Raw genomic sequence first — 20,111 nt, 5'->3', positions numbered from 1 at the left:
CCAAACTGGAGCATGACTGGACAATAAATCTCCATGGAAGCAATTGTGATGTCAGGATCCCTGAATTGTGGCTTCACTGAACGAAACTGGCAGGAAAAGGCTGTTCCTGACAAAGGAGAAAGCTTCTGTTGACACACAGATATATGGGTGATCAGGACAGATGGGAAAGAAACCAGAAAAAGTCCTCAGTGGCTTACTTTAAAAAGCATATTTTCCACCTGAAAGTACAGAGGGAGCTAGAAAACAGTGACTTAAACTGATGTCAACTCAAATTTATATTGCATTATTTAGGCTTAAATTGTACAATAGCTGTTGAAAGAATGTTACTTAGTTAAATGAATATTCCAGACCTAGAGGCTTAATTTCAATTTCTTAATCTTTCAAAAAGGTTCACGAAAAAAACCTGGAACTGTGGCAAGTTTGGAATCAGTGTAGCTTTTCCCTTCTTCAAGATACTGGAGGGGTTAGAGTTATTGATTTAAGAGAAAATTCTACTTCTAAGTACTTGCCTATGACTCGTAAGCTTTGTACTTTATCCAAAAAGGATTTAAACAAATTAGAGTTAACTATTTACCAATGAAGGGGTCTGAAAAGCTTTTTACCTGAAATAAGCCTCCTGAGCCAAAAATCTCAATAAATTCTGTTAATAGTACCTATTTTCAAATATTCCATGACACAAAGTAAATTCTCTTTCTCTATGCACAATACACACCCACCCACATGCACATACACACACACATATCCTGTCAAAGCCTCACTTACTAACCAGCTCAGTGTGGTACTGTGTGAGACCCAAACTGGGATGAATTTTACTTATAAAGTGCTGTGATTCCCAGTGGCCTTCTGTGTGCCTTCTCGCAGACTGTCACCGTGGCACCCTTATTTCAGTCAGGAGGGTGACCTGTTCTCTGAAGAGGAGGGGCCACTGCTGGTCCAACAACTGGCCACACCACCGAGCCAGTGAGGCCGCCTCCCTCCCCCGGACCAAAGATGGGCTGCAACCCTCATCCTCCTCTCTCTGCCAGGTTTTCCAGCTGGGGAGAAGAGTTAAATCCCAGGGAGAACCTTCTTTGTCTGTCTATGTTCTTTGGAAATCATTGCTTCAACCATCTAAGAGCAAACTTTGTCAACTGACCTGAGGGGAAAGGGCTGGGAGGGAAGGAAGGGAAAGGGAAATTTTAGGAGAAAACAAACAAGAAGGGGCAGGACAGTTGAGGGCAACACACGGAGGGCGTGTTAATTTGGCAGGGGAGTGACATAGCTGGCAGAGGCAGTCTGGTTGCGTGCGGAGCACCCCGAGGCTGGTCCCAGGGGAGCCCTGCCCCCCAGGGCTGCTCCCTACCCAGTCCCAGGTGTGGGTGCTGCTCCACCAGCGTCCAGCTGTTGTCGTCCACGCAGTGACTTTTGTAAACCAGCAGCTGGCACAGGTCCCTGGCTGTCATGTCTGCTAAAATCTCCACCACTTTGCTCGTCCCGTCTTCACTAAAGACTTTAACATCCTGCAACGTACAGAAAGGGGGACACTTCCAGGTAAACAACACGGGGTTTTTGGAAAGTAAAAACGGAAACAAAATTAAACAAAAAAGGAGAAACAGCCGTGCTCCCACATAGGTGTAACTGTTCTTCCAAGTGCCTTGGTGGGCTGCGGCCCTTCCCGGTTCCCTCCCCTTCCTTTCCCCACCTCAGTCCGGCCAAGCTCCAGGACGCAGGGCGCTGCCCCAGTGCACAGAGCACGTGACCGAAGCCAGAACTTAGAAGACGCTTCTCAAATACCTTTATTAGGAAGGGACACACTTACCTTAAAATACCACTGGTGGTGCTGGGGTCGGATATATTAACATTAACAGCTGAATCAGTGGAGAAAAACAAATACAAATTCCCTAGAGCCGGTCTTTCCCTTCCCATAGCAACTTCTCCCGCTGGTTCCCAGGTTTCCGAGTGCAGCAGCGGTGCCCGCCACGTTTTCCAATCACCCTCCCACCCATCTCCATCCACTTAAGCTTAGCAAGGAGTTAAGACAAATCAATGCTAATATACTGAAAGTGGGTAAAAAAAAAAAAAAAAAAAAAAGGCATAGTAAGAACACAGTCACAAAATTTCTCGGGTCCTTCCCCCTAAAAAATCACAAGCCAAGCTTCATTTTCCTGGGACTGTTTAATCCATTCACAACCAAGACCTCTCAGGCAAAGTGACTTGCAAATGGAGTTTCAGACGATTATAAATATATAGTCTGCCCCAGCGGCAAACACTTAGAGGGATGCAACTGGGGAGGGAATGTGAGGTGCTGTGAGAAAAAAAAAAAACTTACCTCAACAGCCTGAAAAAGGCAGCAGTCAGAAGAACAAGACGGCATTTTTAAACAGAGGCTGCCTCTTGAAACAAGGGACTGCGTTCCCCGTCCCCCGCCCCTGACGTTCCCTGCCCCAGGGTGCAGGGGCTCTGGACGCAGGGCTGCGGCGGCGGCGAGCGTGCGGGAGCCTCGGCCGGGAAGGCTGCTTCTGGGCCGGCAGCGAAGACGCTCTCACACCCAGTCCTTCCGGGAGTGAATCCAACCACGCTCCGCAGACCAATGGCGTCCTTGCCTCGGACTGATGTAATCAGCTCCCCTCTCCACCCCCAACGCTTCCACTTCAACGGACCGGCCTGACGGGAGGCGGTGGTGATGGAGATAACGCTCACACAGCACCCACCGCGCAGTGAAACCCTCGGACCAACAACTCAGGAGAATAACGAGCAGGGAACTCAGAGCCGGAAGCACGTGTCTTCTCGGAACGCAGACTGTGTGCCAGAATCTCTTTAATAATCCTCGTCCCCGCTGCAAGTGCTATACTCAGCTGCAACTTTAGCGCATGATCTTCTGCCGAGCCTGTGCATGTCGCCTTTTCCTGAACAAACTTGCTCCAACTTTCCCCGCTCTCCCTTGATCCCTGTGCACTTTAAAAAAAAACTGTGTGTGAATTGTCTGAGCTGAAAAGAGTCTGACAGCGGAGGGGGAGCCGCTGGGATTAATTCCCCGGTTGACTTAGAGAGGTGAGCGGAGAAGACGACCGGGTCACACCGCAACCTAACCACTACCACCTCCCCACCCTCCAAAAGCTCCCAGCGAATCTCAGCCCAGCTAAAGAGACTCCAGGCCCCCAGCTCGGGGGGGGGGGGGGGGCGTCAGCAGACAGCGAGGAAGGGATCTTGCTTCCAGCAGCAAGATCTGGCAGGAGGGCAGCCCCAGCCCCGAGCAAAGGAGGGGTGTTCTCCGCCAGAGGTTTCAGCCCCGCCTTCCGCCCCAATTCAGAGATCCCGGGGTGGATGGAGAGTGGGGGAGTCACTTTGTACTCACATTTATTTTTAAAGAAATTCACCCAGAAATTCCACATTTCTGGAATCTATGCCTCACTCAATGAAAGTATACTTCTCCACAACAACTTAAAATGTTTAAATACAGATGAAATTCCTGGATAAGTAAAATCTATGAATAAAATTTAATTTGAACCAAGGAGATGTTTCTGGTCTATAAGAAAAAAAAAATAATGAACTGCATTAACACAAAAGAAAAACAGAAATTTAGGAAATACAGATGAATTCAAATATTTTTTTCTTTGTAAAATGTTATAGAAAAACATGACTTCTATGTCCGTACATGATGGCCAAAATCAGAGCATTCCTGATTTTCTTTCTCTCCCAAGTTTCCAAATTGACTGATGTCACTGCAATAAATATTATATTCTCCAGGAAATTCAAGATATGTGGAGACGCATTTCCCTCCTCTCCAACAGTGTACACCACTTTTTTCTGCCCAAATCAGTCGTGGGGCCTGTTTTCTTTCCAGCCCCCCTGCATCCTGCATTTGTCTTTAAACTCTCTGCTCACTTCTCTGTTGCTACGTGGCCATCCCCCCAAAAGTCTATATATAGTTTGAGTATTAAAAGCTAAGATGTGCTTTGTCACACCTCCACTCCTTTTAGACTCCCACAGAAGCCTGGCTGGGGACGCTGAGCCAGGACCATCAACGTGGGGCAAAGGAAGGACACAAAGGAACACGTTTCTCAGCTGCAGGCTCTCCGAATGTACACTGCCTACTCTGGCCAACACTGAGCTCCTCAACTTACCACAGTCTGCTGATGACAAATGAAACACATCAAAACCAGGAAAGCAAGCATGCATAACAGCAACTTCAAACTGGACAAGTATTTGCAGCCGCGGATGAAAATCTTCTCAACAAACACGTAAGACACAGAGGCAAAGAGGATGATGGTGCACAGAACAGCCACCCACCTGCCAGGGTGCCTCTTTAGCCAACAGTTCTATAAGGGGAGCTATGTACAGCCCCAGCTGCCCCTTTATTAACCACACGGGCAGTCCTGAGGGGCTCACTCCGGAAGTAAAGAAGGGATCGATATCACAGCCTTCAGTGCAGCAGCCCTGGACTGTGAGCCCCTGGAAAGTGGGGGTGTGCCTCTCTAGCTCAAGCATCTTGTACAGGGCAAGGCACAGAAGGTTCTCTAGAGCAAATCAAGGCCCCTGATCCATAGCAACTTAAAGTTCATCAGGGAGAAGGTTTATACTATGAGCAGTGGTTGTTCCAGGGTATGACTTGTCCAGGGGACGTATGAATTAGGGTTAATAATGAGAATGGGTGGGGAAGTCAAGAGTGCAGAATTTCACGTCAAGCCTGGCTCGGCCAATGGCTCACTCCAGGTAACTAAATACCTGAGACTCACTTTCCTCATCTGTAGAGTGAGGTGCTGTCGGAGAATCAGCGATATATGCAGAGCACAGTTCCAAAAGATGGTAGCTAAGGCATCTTTTATACAGATTACAGGATGGTGAGTTAATGCTTAATGGGTAGAGAGTTTCTGTTGGGATGATGGAAAGATTTTGGTAATGGATGGTGGTGATGGTGACACAACATTGTGAATGCGATCCACACCCCTGAAGTGTATACTTGAAAGTGCTTAAAATGGGAACTATTATGTTGTATATATGTTACCATGATAAAAACTAGGGAAAAAAAAGGCATCATTTATGACCTATGCTGGTATGAGAGGTGGTTACGATGAGGTGCTCCAGAATCAAACTGAGCTGCAAAGTTGTGTCACCATTTAGTAGCTGTGGGAACTTGGCTGAGTTACTCCCCTCTCTGTGCCTCAGTTTCTTCATTTGTAAAATGGGGATTGGGAGTGGCTCAGAACTCCCAGGGTTGGTATGACATGAGTTAATAGCCATGGGATGCCTGTCTCCACTGGGAACGGGGAGCTGCATACAACACAGGCTCTCACTAGACATCTGCAGACAGTGAGGGAAACAGAGGAAGGGTCCAGGACCCTGAGAAATGCCAACCCCTAAGTCCACAGTTTCCTTTTCTCTGTTGCAAAGCAAACTAAATAGCTAATTGTTTTTAAAAATAAAACAGTAATATTAAGGAGGGCATAATTATGCCAACAGTATGAAACCCTTTTCAGAGTTAGTGGTGGGGGAATGCTTTGCCAGCTAACCAGCCCTCTGAGTGGCTTGGCATGGATCCTGTGATAAAAGCCCTGAAGTGATAATAGAATGTTCCATCGTTCCCAGACTCTCTGTTGTCACTTTTTATACATTTATTTCATAGAATAAAAAGCTTATTTCTTTTCCAATTTAAAGGAGGGAATTTAGGAGTAATTAATTGGAGCTGAGGGTACATAACCCCTATGGCCCCAAGACTTCACTGTGGGGCCCCTGGCTTTAAGACTCGGTAATCCCCCAAAAAGTAGAAGCTGAGGGTCAATCAGGCACCGCGGAGGCCTCACTCCTGCTTCGTGCTGGTGCTGCTGGCTGACTTACAGACTACACACCTCTCTGCTGGGGTTACAGGCTTCAGGGAATCTTGTTACCAAATTCAAAAGACCTCTCTGACTTTGGCTGTGAGCCTTTGCCAAATGCTCAATAATAATCACCTCTTAAAAATAGAAAATGGGGCATTCTCAGCTCTTTGCCCTCCTGAGAGTGGTGCACAGTTTAAGATGTCCTTGGATGAGCCTGCTGGTCTGTAGATCGTGCTGCCTGCCCCCAGGATGGCAAGGCACCACGGACCTCCGCACGGAGACGCAGAGACCTCAGAATGATCTCCATCTTAATGCTTCATCTGTGTTCAACTTGGTTCAAAAGCTCCCTGAGGTCTTCTTTAAATGTGCTTTACAAAGTTAGGCCATCTGCTGGGATTTCTGGCCAGCCACTTTAAATGGTGGTGGAAACTTCTGGAGGTCAGATTGCAAGCAAAGGACCAAGAAGAGGCAGCTACGAGGGGAAGATAAATATCAAAAAGGGAGACAAAAGAGCACCAAGATGGAGTAGTGCAACATCAACCAAATATTTCTCCGGGGTGGGGGTGACTTGTTCCGGGATTGTCAGGAGGAGAGAAAGAAGGAAAGGCAGCTCTCCCAGATGGACAGAGGGAGCCACGCTTGAGCACAGGCAGATGAGACACCTCGGGGCTCATCGTTGACTATCTCTGAGGCAGACAGCACTGTCCCCACTTTACAGATGAGGAAGGCTGAGTCTCAAGAAGGCCAAAGGGCTGGCCCAACGCCAAAGAGCTGGAAAACATGGCAGCCGGGTCAGAAACGCTGGTTCTCTGACTCAGTGTGCCTCTTCTCTCCTCCAGCAGCCTGCTGCCCATCGCCCATAGTCTTTCCTGCCAGCAGGGAATCCGGAACTTCACAGGAGCTACGTGGAAACACTTTGGGTGTCCCCAGATTGGACAGGCCCTTGAAGGCCCAGAAGGTTCAGGGTAAATTAAAGTTCCTTCAGACGAGGGGAGAACTGGGGTGAGAGTAAGTTAATTTTAATGAAAAGAAATGTTTAAGTCTACTTAATTTTTCCCAGTTCTCTTCTAAATTAGTGGTGTTCTTTTTGAGACATAAGGAATGATAACTGAAACTGCTACACATAATTATATGGCTCTATTCACCATATGAAGAATACACATAATAATCCTGCTCAATTATACTGACTCAAATTTACTTTCTAAAAAAATCTACTTATAATCTACTGATTTCAAGTTTTCCAGTGGGTATTAAAAATATTCTAAGTCCTTGCAAATCCTTTCTAAAGGAGTTCAAGTTCTAGAAGTAACTAAAAAAAAAAAACTTCTTAAAAGTCAGCCACTGTTTTCAGAGCCCACAACACAACCTCCCCACATTGAAAGGGTCTCTCAGGATGTGGGGGGTGACAAGATCAAAGCAGAAAGCTAACAGAAGCAGCCTTTAGGCTTCTGTTTTAAACCAAGCAGGCAGGCTTATCGAGAACAATCAATTTTGATTTGCTGTTCTTTTTAAGTTTTCTAAAATGAATATGCATAGCCTATGATTCTGAAAAACTCCTATTTTATAAAGGAGTTTATTACACTCCTATTTTGTATATCATTTTATAGAAAAAATTAAAAGCTATTTTTTAAAAAAACTGAAAACCTCCTTTGGTGGGATAGGAAAGGCACTATGAGAAGAAAGGCTGTTATAAAAGGTGTACGGGCCGAGGCCACGAATACATTTGCCCTCAGGTGCCACCTGGACCCAGCTCTGATCTGGGCTAAGGGTGCTACTGCCGAGTCACTTGCAAAGAGGGTGCAGGGCTGTCCTTCCAATATTGTCCTTTGGGACTCAAAATGCCAGAAGGGGCACCCTCATCTTGCTTTATAGTTAGTTAGAAACTCATTTGCAGACTTTGCCCCTTGTTGAGTGTTTTTTTTTTCTTTTGGGGGGAGGGGGGATTGATATTCAAAAGATGGCTTGCTGCTAAAAAAGTTGCAAATGGGCCACATGTCATGATGTGCATTTCCACTTTAACCCTTCATGACACCGACAGTGGCGGATCCAGGTACAGAAGGGGCCACAATAAATGCTGGGTAAATGGCCATGCCCCTTGCCCCTGAACCTTTGAAGGACTTGGTGACATCCTCCAGGAAACCACGTTTGGTTTCCTGCAAGGCAGAACCCTATAGCACTGCACCCCTCCCCTGCAAGGACGTGCCGAACTCCAAAAGCACGCTGTAAACCCCACCTGTGTTTTATTTCTAATTAGAATTTATGAATTTGCTCCTGAGTCAGATATGACCACAAAACTGGACCACATACAGGGAAATCTGCAACCTTTACTCTCAAGCCTGAGGAAAACTAGCATTCCCGTTTTTCTGTCTAGCTAATCTGCTGCCTAAATAACATCTTTTATTCTCCTTTTTTTCCTGCTGTCTCACTAACGACAAGCAGGATGCTGAGGAGCATGGGCTGAATTCTTCCTAAGTCAGGTTTAACTCCAGAGACCTTGCCTCCTCCAATCTATGCTTTGTACATGTTCTATTGCACTTAATTATTTTTTACTGTAGGTGGACAGGAAGCATGTCTGGTGGTTATGGGGTAAGGTCTCTGGAGCTTTCCATCCTCGGCCTTGCCCATTGCTGGCTCTAAGGAACTGAGCAACGTTACACTGCACTTCTCCGTGCCTCAGTTTCCGCATCTTGAACATGGGTACGAAACCACTGACTCTGTGGAGAGACTCGCTGTGGGTACCTTACTCGGTCCCTGCCCATCGACAAGGAGCACCTACTGCTGTGGTTCAGGTTTATTCCCCTCTCCCGAGCTCCTGGAGAGCAGGGGTCACACCCTGTCCATTCTTGGTGTCGCCCTGCCCACCTCTTCATCTGCCTGTGATTGAGGAAGAGCTGCCTGCGTCACTTCAGGTACACTTGAAATTTTTTTTGTCCCCAGTCAGAAAAAATGAGGCTGCGGCCCGTGTTAGAAACCACAACTTCTTCCACTGGGCAGCCGGAGTGTTTTGCTGGCAACTGTTCAAACATCCCCTTTAGTCCTACACTGAGAGGCTCTTCTCCGAATGACTTCCAGCTCATTCCCGGACAAGGGGCTACAGGCTGGGACTGTTCAGAAAGTGCAGAGGGAGCAGCGGTTTCCATGAAGGACGTTCTGAAAGTGCCGATCTGCTGTCCTGACCCAGGGCATCAAGGATGTACTCACAAGAGAGGACAGGGCAGTAAATTTAGAGCACATGAGGGAAAAAGGCCTTTTGCGGGGGAGAGTCAACGGGGGTCACAAGATGGGGGCTGGAGAGCCAGAGCCCGTCACACTCCCTGCAGCTGTGCAGTCAGGAGCGGCCGAGCCACGTATTTCTGACACACATGGGGGAAGACACCTTACAAACAGAAATACAGGAGTGGCAGGAGTGGCAGAACCTACCGACCCGACATCCATCCTCCTACATCCCCACAGCAGCCAGCTGGCCTGACCAAAAACTCTGTGACAAGGGGCAGAAATAGCTGGCAGTAGGGATGGACTGCAGACGGACAGCTCGGTCTCTGGGGCTAACACTCAGAGCTCGGGAAATTGGCACTGGAAGCCGGGGATCCACAGAGTGTGTCCCCTGATTTCAGCTGAGGAGTCAGAGGTGGAGGAAGATTCAACTGGGGACTGTGATGTAGGAAGACATGAGAAAGTCTGCGTGAACTTTCAGCTGCTCCTGTGAGGAGAGATGGGGTGGGAGGACATGGGGCACCCATACATGAGGGAGTGGGCAGCTCTGCACAGAGGCTCCAAAGGCATCTCTGAGCCAAGCGTGCTGCATGCCTAGGAGCTGGCCCTTCCAGCTGGTTCTCAATCCACCTTCAAGGCCACGCTGCACTCCCACTACCTCCCCCCACCCCCTTCCTCCAGCCCTCCTCATTGACCTCAGAAGCCTGAGTCATGAGGCAGAAACTGGAGAGTAGGGAGTGCAGAAGACAGCGCCAGGAAAGGCAGGGAAGAGGGTCACACGGCCCAGAACCAGGAATTCAGGTCATTTAGACAAAATGAATGTGTGTGTACAAATGAATACCTACACCCATGCACATACACACACATACATATATACATATACATATATATTACTTTTTATTATAAAAGTAATGTGTTCATTGCAACATATTTGGAAAACACGTAAGATACAAAGAAAAAAAAAAACAAAACAAAACAGAACCACCCACCATTCCCAGATTCACTGTTAAAGGTCTAGAGACTGCCCTTCTAGCATTCTTTGAGTATGTACACATAAACAGGCACGACTTCCATATTCAGGATCATACTGCATCAAGTTTTGCAATCAGGCTGGTTTAGCTTTGCACTGCATCCCAAACACCTCCCCAGGTCACTCCATTTCTTTGAAAGCGATGCTTTAACACCTGCAAGGCATTTCTTTACCTAGCTGTGTCGCAATTGGATTTCTCAAAGTTGCCCACTCAGATTGTTCCTAGTTCTTTGTTATTGTTGTTCAAGGGAACACTTTGTACGGGAGTGTATGTGGGTGTTTAATTATTTCCTCAGGATAAATTGCTAGAAGTCAAACTTCATTAAACTAAGTTCCTAAGATGGGAACATTTCCAAGAACTGAGATGGCCAACTGTATCTCTGGTGGACTAATATTCCTCAAAACTGAATGTGCAAAAGAATGCATGTAACTGAGGGAAGGTGCTTTCTCATTTCTGAGCCTTCAGTTTCCCCATTCAGCTGTCATTTATCGAGCACATTCCATGTGGCAGGCTTCCACTCCTCTGGATGTCCCCCCCCCCCCCACTGCCCGCTCCCCACCCCTCAAGTTGTCTAAAAGCAGGCATTACGGGGCGGCATTCTGGAACAACAGTCAGAGCCTGGACGTAGATGCTGCCAGTTCTGGATTCAGACTCCATCTATGCCACTTAATACATGCACCACCCTCTCGACTGTCAACACCCTCAACTGTAACATGGGGAGATTATCGTCCAGGTTTATGCTGAATGTCAATCAGGATGATGTATGAAAGTACCTAATGCAGAGTCAACACTCAACAACTGATAAGTCCAGGCAGATGCATCATATTTGCCTCCCTTCCCTTTAGCAGGTCGCTTTGTGCCTAAACGATAACAGTGCAAGCTCCAGGTATCAGGATCCTCACAGCATCAAATGAGAAAGAGAAAGTGCTTGAAAAGAAAGAGCTCATCCTGAACTGCTGCTCCAGGGACTTCTGAGGGGGTTTCAAAGGTTTCAGGTTTAAACAGTTGAAACTCCGGTATAGTAATTGTGAGCATGTTTTCTATTTAAAGAGCTGAAGCCTATAATGAAAAAGGCTGTGATTATCCTTGAGAAAAGGAAGACATCCTCCCAGACATGGAAAATGCTGGTTCAGGGGATCATGAACTCCTTGGGGGAGGGGAAAAAGTTGAGGGTGCACTCCCCATGGGCAGGGGGCATGCTAAGGCTGTAGACCCAGTTGGCAGGAAGGCAGGCTGTGGAGGGATCCCAACTTCAGAATAGAGGTTGACCAGATGATCCTAAGCTGTCAACCTTTCTGTTGCTGACAGACATCAACCTTTAGTGGGCAGGTCCTTTCCTAGGATGAATAATGTGGGTGGGGCCTGCAGAGGAGCCCCTGCTGGGCCTTTCCTTCAGGAAGGGACCTTAGGGAAGGGAGAACTCCTGAAGCAAGGCCCATTCTTGACTGAAATGTCTGTCTTTTAGTGGAAGTCACTATACTAGGACTACAAAGGTGGAATTTAGAGACAATTCCTATTTGAATGTTGACCTTTTTTAAAATTTTTAATGATACTAAGGAATTACTGAAAAATTGCATCTGGTGAAAGAAAAGTCATGACCATCTATAGAAAGTAAGAAAATATTTACGGACAAATGTTATGATGACTGGGATGTGCGCCAAAATAATACAAAAGAGGGATGTTGATGGGGTGTGCCTGGGGCAAGACTGGCCATGGGCTGATGACCGTGGGGCCTGAGTGAGCAGTCTCTGACAGGTCATCACATGATTCTGTTTACTTTTATGAAAGTTCTGAAATTTTCATTTAAAAAAAGCTTAGAACACTTCTTGGATCCCTCTATCCTCTTGCTGCTAGAAGAAATAAAGCATATTGTAGAACTTTTCCTGCCTAATCTATTTGAAGACTCAAACTCACTTTTCTGCTGTTGAATATAAAATTCAGTAAAGAAAGTAACTCTCCTTCAAGGACAGTGGTTATTAAGGGGCTGTGGGGTGGGGTAAGAATTTTGCCCCCAATAGACATCTGGCCATGTCTGGAGACATTTTTGGTTGTTAAACTGGTAGAGAGGTGCTACCTGCATCTAGGGGGTAGAGGCCAGGGATGCTACTAAACATCCTACAGGGCACAGGACAACCCCACACCAAGATTTATCCAGCCCAACAGGCAACAGTGCCAAGGATGAGAAACCATGGTCAAAGGTGATGCTTCATTTCTAACCAATTTGTTGAGATATCTAACTAAGAAATGTAAGAACATGGACACAAGCTTCAACTCCATTCCTCAAAGGAAAAGTAACTTTGTGAAATACTGAAAGAAGCTGTGGTAAACTGAATTATATATATATGCCAACAAAAAAGACATCTTCTTAATCTGTGTTCCCATGGGTGTCAACCCATTTGTAACCAGGACCGTTTGAAGATGTGTCATCAGTTAAGATGTGGACTCACTTGTGAACAGGATTTTCTAAGACCTCATTTAAGTGTGGGCGAACTGATTCAGGGTGGGCCTTATTCGGTATCACTGGGGTCCTCTATAAGCAGAAGAGAGGTGGATTCAGAAGTCGGGGAAAGACACAGGAGCAGATCAAGGACATCACCTTGTGATGGGAGGCAGAGATGCAAGCCAAGGAACTCCAAGGATTGAGGCCAGCTAGCCCCAGAAATGCTACAGACGACTTTGGGGAGAAAGCATGGACTTGCCAGTGCCTTGATTTGGACTTCTTGCCTCTGAAACTGTGAACCAATAAATTCCTCTTAGTCCAACCCATTCTATGCTATTTGCCATAGCAGCGCTAGTAGACTACGATAGTAACAAGCTGAGGTGAAGCCAAATGACCGTTTAAAATCATGTTTTATTTAAATTCAGTTTTTAAAAGTTAAGCTCTGGTAGATACTAACTGTCAAAATCAGAGGAGAGGGCTGTAAAAATGTTTGTGAGTAGAGGGATGACTGAATCTGTGAGATTTCTGGTGGGAAAAGGTCTGGCCATTCTGGAAGTGTCAAGTGTAAAGAAACATCCCTTCCTGTCACTCTTCTGTCATTCTTCTCATTAGGAAAGGCTCACTGCCACCCAGTTGGGGAAACACTCTGTTTTGTACTCATTTTTCTAAGATTGCTTTCGTATTTTAAGTATTAATTTATTACAAGGCATGTGTTTAAGTGCAGGGGCTAAAGCATGAATCAATGTTCACTTCATCATTCTTCATCCATTTTCCAAATATCCAAAAAGTTTTACTGAATAACTTTTCCTTTCTCCCACTGTTTCACTGTTTACTGTGGTAGACTGAATCATGTATGTACCCCAATCACGTTCTTAATCTTAATCCTTGATCTTTTGGGTGTGAATCTATTTGTAAATAGGGCCTTTTAAAGATGTTTAAGTGTGGCCAACCAAATTTGGGTGGCTCTTACTCGTTATTACTGGAGGTTCTATAAAGAAAAGAAACCAGGAGGCAGGAGGGAGAGGAGCAAGGAGCCAGAAGTCAGCAGAAACCACAAGAGCAGACACAAGGAGAGACAGATGGCCATGTGATGGGAGGCAGAGCTGCAAGTCAAGGAACCCCAAGGACTACAGCAAGCCAGCATCAGAATCCTACAGTTTGGGGTGAGAAAGGTTGTCTTAGCTGATGCCTTGATTTTGAACTTCTAACTCTTGAAACTGTAAGCCAATCCACTGTGTGGTATTTGTCATAGCAGCCCAGCAAACTAAGACATCTATTTTAGCACATTTTAAAATCCTTTAAAGGCTTTCTGACATTTCTGTGTTAAACCTAGCTATATTTCTCCTTTTCTGCAAATAACACAGCTTCTGAATTCTAGCAATACTTTATAGTCTTTTCTAACCTCTACTAGGGGACAATATTGTCTTATTGCTCCCATTTCTTCAGAATAATTCCTTGATATTTTTGCTCATTTTTTTTTCCAAATTAAAATGATCCATTTTCTTGCACCATATAATAAAATCCTAATGGCATTTTAATTAGCATTTAAATCAGAATTTAGTATTTTGCAGAAAACTGTTGTCTTTATCATGGTTAATTTTCTCACCCCAAAACAGGGACATCTTCAATAAATCAAGACTCTTTCTTTCTGTAAAGCTCTCTGGTTTTCTTTCTTTAGATTTCATACAATCTTCAATAAATTAATTCAGTGATTATTTCTGTTGCTATTATAACATAATTATATATTACTCATCTTATTCTTCTTCCGAAGCAGTTATGTTGGAATACTAATAAGTTTTAAGTATAGATTACATATCTCTCTACAAGTTTTTCTATGATTCCTTCAACTTTTCTTGAGATAAAAACCCATGGGATGAGCTGGATCTTGGTTTCTAAATAATATTCTCCACTAAAAGGAAGCTTGACTCTGAGAAATGGCTGACTGCAGAGGATGGGAAGTCTTGTGCCAGAGAAAAAGACAGAGGACACCCAGTCCTTTGGAGAGCCCACTGCTCTAACTGGGGATAATACAAGCATCAAAACAAATAATGATAGTAGTGGATTATAAGCCACTGAATAAAACGTGTCCTTACGGGAATTCTCTTCTTTAGGCAGAATCACCCATTACTAAATGTAGAATGATAGCGTGTGAAAAAATCAAACAAGAATTACCAATGGATGACAACCCTAGCTGACGACAGTTTGATAGGCAATGGAATGCTATCACAGCCTCAAATTATCTCCTCCTAAATTACTTCTTAAATACAAAAGGAAAAACAGTAACTTTACAGTGGAGAAACTCAGCGGGTAACACCTTAACCAAGTAATACAAACGGGCATAAGTGAGAATTGAACTAACCAACATCATGAGCTTCCTGACATGGCACTTGAAGAACCCAAGAACCCTGCTGAGGTCTTCCCACCACATCTGACCCCACAGAATCACGAGGAAACAGCACACAAATCAACTTGCAAGCTTCAATAACTCTCCTTGTCATAACAGACAAGGAAAAGTAGAACTGTTCCATATTAAAAGAAATTAGAGACATTACAACTAGCATAACAGGCTCATGAACAAGAAAGAAGAATGCAATAAAGGGCATTACTGGGACAACCTGTGAAATCTGAAAAAGGGCTACAGATTGGATAATTCCACTTTCTTGATGTTAAATATCCTGATTTTCATAACTGTGTTGTGCTAGGTTAAGTGAATTTCCCATTTTCAGGAAATATGCACTGAAGTAGTGCTTTAGGGGTAAAGGAGTCCAGGAACAACAGTGCTGAATCCAGAATGGCTGGGCGATTAAAAAGGAATTCCAACTGTCAGGTACTGGACAAAACACAAAGTATGAGCCGTCATCAAAATTGCAAAGATGAAGCTGTCATTTAGGGCTATATATTGATTAAGTTACAATGTTCAAGAAAACTTATCTGTAGATGTAATTTTCACCCTCAAAGTTCCAATCCATCTTTATAAACACATCTGCTTTTATTATCTGTTTATAGTAATAATGTAAAGATTATTAGTATAACACCTTATTCTTTAGAAAGGATGCTTGAACATCATTAAAATAAGGAGATTATACAATAACTAAAATGGTAATTGATAACTGTCAAGAGTTAGCAACAGTAATTATTGCAGTTTCTTTTAAAAAACCATAATGTATTTATTGGCACCATTTAGCTTCCCAGTTTGCTGCTTTTTTCAGTACTAAAAATCAGGCAACCCAAGCAAAAATTATTAGCTAGGGGCTACAGATGGAGACTTCCGACAATTCTGAACTTAATTAAGCCTGTCGGGCAAATGGCTTTTTAGTTCTGCTCAGATTAAATGATTGATCTGCAGGAAAGAAAACATAAGCTGAAACACGGTAGTTTGGGCAGTAGCTCCTCCTCTAAAACAAAGAAAAACAAAAAAGTTCTACTAAACTCAAGCTTAGAAGGTCCAACATCGAAAAGAATAAGTACGTGAAATCTACTGTGCAAATCTCACCCCCATCCCCCAACCGCCCAGGAGTTCTCGAGAGTCAAAGAGCTTTCCAGGGCAGATTTGAAAGCAAATGACAGAGCCAAAATTCTCTTTGGGCTTGTTCCTTTGCACCCAGACAGGCTCAGTAAACATCTTCTAAAGTTTCTTGAAACTACAGAAGCAGCCAATCAAAATGATGAATTGCCTGGGAACATGCCTTCTGTGTGGCCTGTGGCAAGCCTGCGACTAGCTATCTGTCTCCGGCTTACTCTGTGCCTTAAACAGGAGAACAACAAGGCCCCGGAGGTGTCAACTGTGGCCAAGGCCACTGCTAACCAATGGCAGAGCCCAGGCTAGCAGCCCAGCCCCCACCAAGCCACTCAGCCTTCCCATCTTATTACAAAGGGTAAACAGCACTTTAACGACATTTATATACACATGCACAAACACATAAACCGCACCATTTTTTGATCCAGCAACCACACCACACTGCTGGGAATCTACCTATCTGTCTGTCCATCCATCCACCCATGCACCGACCCTCCATTAAGTGACCAAAGACTTATGCACAGGAATGTTCCTTTCACCTCTGTTTGTAATTGGAAAAAAACTGGGAACAATGGAGCTCTTCATCAAAAGGGGATCTGATAAAATAAACTATGGTCCCTCCATGCAATGGAATACCATGAAGCCTTCAGGGAAAATGAGATAAATGCACATAAATCCAGAAATGATATATGAGACTGTCCACACTGTTTACCTTTGGAGAATGAGGCTAGAGTTTAGAACTGAGCAGGAAGAGAATCTTATTTTTTATTATATATATTCTTGTGTTTAAGTTTTACTTTTTTCTTTTACTATGAGCATTTATTACTTTTATAATTTTAGAAAAACTAGTTGCTTTTTGGGGGGGGGGTGGAGATGTACCCTGATTAGGCACAGATGACTTGATAATAAATCATAGCCCACTTACTCCCATCTCTTAAGTGTATTTTCAGTGTTAACTGATGTATTTTCAGATTCTGATTGTCATGCTTTGATTGAATGAACCAGCTTCTTTCAGAAAAGATGGGGGAGGGTGGATGCACATTTCAGTGTGAACACCTGCAGAAAAAGAAAGCTAGTCTCTAAAGATTCGTTTTATTTGCATTTTTTTTTCTCCTAGAGAGTTGGTGGCTCTCAGATCAACTAACATGAAGATCCAAAGATAAACAGCACATCTGGGCCACTGAGCCCCAACAACCCCCTGCTGCCCCCGTTCCTGTTCCAACCTGGAAGGTGGACAGAGGTGATTCCCACTTCCGCTTGCAAAAACAGACTCTAAGGAGCCTTCCTTAATCCAGACCCCAACGGCAGCAACCCGTGCCTTCTATAAATGGGTCTAAATAAAATGCCACTAATAAAAGACGCAGACTGGGCGGAGCATAAAAGATCTCTTCTCATTAATGGAAGAGCATTCGTTAGGCATGAAAAGAACAAGATTTTTTTCTCCAAACAGGAATCATAGTAGTTTCGGCAAAAACTCCAAATGTAACAAAACAAACCCCAACTCACTTAAGATGTGCCAGCTTCTAGACTGCACAGTTAGTTATGACTGGACTTAGAGTCACAGTATATTGTAACTAGAAAAGCAGATCAAAATCCTCAATGCTACAGAATTCGGAGTGGGTTCCATGAGGAAGCTTCACTCCATGAATGACACTTTAAAGGATCAAAAAAGATTTGCTTTTTAGTAGTAATCAAGCTTAGTATGAAATATGAAACTTAAAATTTTATCAGTAATTACAAACCTGAAAGTGTACATTTCAGGTACACTTGGGAGAGGGGACTGATCCATTGTATTCATTCAACAAAGGTTCCCCATGTCCCTTCTCTGTGCCAGGCACCCAGGTGTGGGCACACGGCTCCTAGAACAAAAGTCCACAACCTCATAGAATGGGGGGGACAGAAAGCAAGCAAATAAGCAGGACACAGAAAGTGCCCGATGCTGGCCTGTGGAGGTGAGCAGTTCAGCAGGGAGCTTAGAGAGGAAGGCTCTCCTTGCAGGCAAAGTGAGGACACTGGCTTTTATTCCGGTGGAAACACAAAGTCACTGTGCAAAAGATGACATGACATGACACAGGCTTTAAAAAGGGCTGCTCTGGCTTCCGTGTTGGGAACGGCACAGTGGATGCTGGTGTGGGGTGGAAGGTGGGAGACCAGCGCAGTCAGGAGGTTTCTGGAATAGTACAGGGAAAACGCAGCGCCTTAGATCTGGATCGCAGCGGTGGAGGTTGTGAGAGGGGCCTGATTATGGAAGAGATCTGCGGAAGTGCTGTGAAACGTGAACAAACAGGAGGGAGGAAGGATTTCACAGTTTCTGCCCTGCCTGGCTGCCCTTCACTGAGGAAGGAATTCTGTGAAGCAACAGGGTTTCATGGGAGGATAAGAAGCTGATGTTGGACATTCTGAGTTGGAAATGCCAAGCAGACCTTCACGTGCAGATGGTAAGGAGGAGCTGAAAGCATGGGCCTGGGGCTTGGGGAAGAGGGTGGGTGAGAGAGGTAATCCTGGAGCTATCAGTAGATGGATGGTGCATAAATCTAAGAGATGGGCTGGGGCCACCCAGGAAGGGAACACAGGGAAGGGAAGAGGCTCAAGGGCCAGGCCACGGGGGGACCAATGCCTGGAGATGGGGAAATGAGGAAGAACCAGCAAAGAGAATTGAGAAGGAACAGCCAGCAAGGTGGGGGAAACCAAGACACAACAGAGTCACAGACAAGAGAGGGAGGATGTGGTGAGAATCAGGGAGGATGAGGACTGAGAGTTCACCTCTGGTTTCAGTCATGGGAATGTCACGGGATGGTAACGAGAGATATTTGGTGGAGAGGCAGGAAAAAACGCTGGACGGCTAGAGCGCTTCTGAAAAGGTTTAGCATAGGATGTTAAGAAATCAAGGAAATTTATCACGTTCCTCTCAAAGCAGTCATTTTAACCACTGTGGCCTAATTTTGTAAGGGCGAGGCAAGCAGAGCCACGTCCCAAATGCTGTCAAAAACACTGTGTCCTCAGATTCCTGTGGAGGGGGAGCAAGTGCCTTTTCGAAATTCCTTTGCACGGCCCAGAGTGAGGCAAGGGCTGGGGAGGACAAGGGTACCTTATCCAAGCCTGGACACCCAAGGCCGGGTGACCCTCCAACCCTCTGCCCCCGCTTTCTTCTAAGCTTCTAGTTACTCCCTAAAGGCAACAGATAACTCCTCCAGTGTGAAAATGCTATAAGCCTCAACATCTTCGTTCTGGAGGCCATAACGACACCAACGATAGATCTGTAGTTTTGAAACTTGCCAAGGGGTGCTCTACTCAGCTCCACGATTCCACTAGACCCAAGATGCAGGCGAGGCCAAAGTGAGTATCCTGAGCATGAGTCCCAGGAGTTGGGTCTTCTCAGCGTGGATTGGTCTATCTTGGTCTTATCGCCACACAGAAGTATCAACAGAGAAGACTGAGATTTTAAGGAGGGGAAGTTTACTCTTGTGCCTGCTGTGGAGTAGCAACAGAAACAGGCACTAAAAGAGCCCTGGTGTGGGAGAGCTGGGTTCTAATCCTGTCTCTGCCAAAGCGAGAGGGAGGCCATCCCGCCAGAGCAGCACATGGGCATTTCAACTGAAAACAAGGCCAATCGCTTACGCTTGCCTGCTCATGACATGCCAGGCTGTTCTCAGCTCTGGGGATAGAGCAAAGAACAAGAGACACTGTTCCTGTCCTCAAGGGGCTTATGTTCTAGCAGATAAAGGGCTTCTAGCTGCAATATGCAAGGAACTCTTAAAAACTTAACAATAAGAAAACAAATGACCCAACTGAAAAATGGGCAAAAGATCTGAACAGCTATCTTACCAAAGAAAAGGGTGAATAACCACACAACAAGATGCTCAACATCCTATGCCATTAAGGAACTGCAAATTACAACAGCAATGAGACACCACTACTGAACTATTAGAATGGCTAAAATTCAAAGAACCGATAATACAAATGCCAGTGAGGACATGGAGCAACAGGAGCTCCCACACACCCTGGCGAGAACACAAAATTGTACTGCCACTTTGGAAGACAGGCTGGCAGTTTCTTACAACGCTAAATGTAGGCTTACTACTTGATACAGCAATCGTGCTCCTTGGGATTTACCC

At 45.1% G+C, this 20,111-nt stretch overlaps 1 protein-coding gene across 3 annotated transcripts in view; it reads right to left on the bottom strand.

Moving 5' to 3' along the window:
• Positions 1-20,111, bottom strand: part of GRB10 (growth factor receptor bound protein 10) — a 221,562-nt gene that overhangs the window by 39,098 nt on the left and 162,353 nt on the right. For all 3 annotated transcript variants that reach the window (XM_037837172.1, XM_037837173.1, XM_037837175.1), the window contains one exon: positions 1,343-1,499. In XM_037837172.1, coding sequence (XP_037693100.1) covers positions 1,343-1,499 — 157 coding nt within the window. The remainder of the gene's footprint in view (positions 1-1,342; positions 1,500-20,111) is intronic.

Source organism: Choloepus didactylus, chromosome 5, assembly GCF_015220235.1.
Source record: "Choloepus didactylus isolate mChoDid1 chromosome 5, mChoDid1.pri, whole genome shotgun sequence".
Lineage (NCBI taxonomy): Eukaryota > Metazoa > Chordata > Mammalia > Pilosa > Megalonychidae > Choloepus > Choloepus didactylus.
Note: the sequence above shows the minus strand (reverse complement) of the source record. Positions and strands in the feature narration are given on the sequence as shown.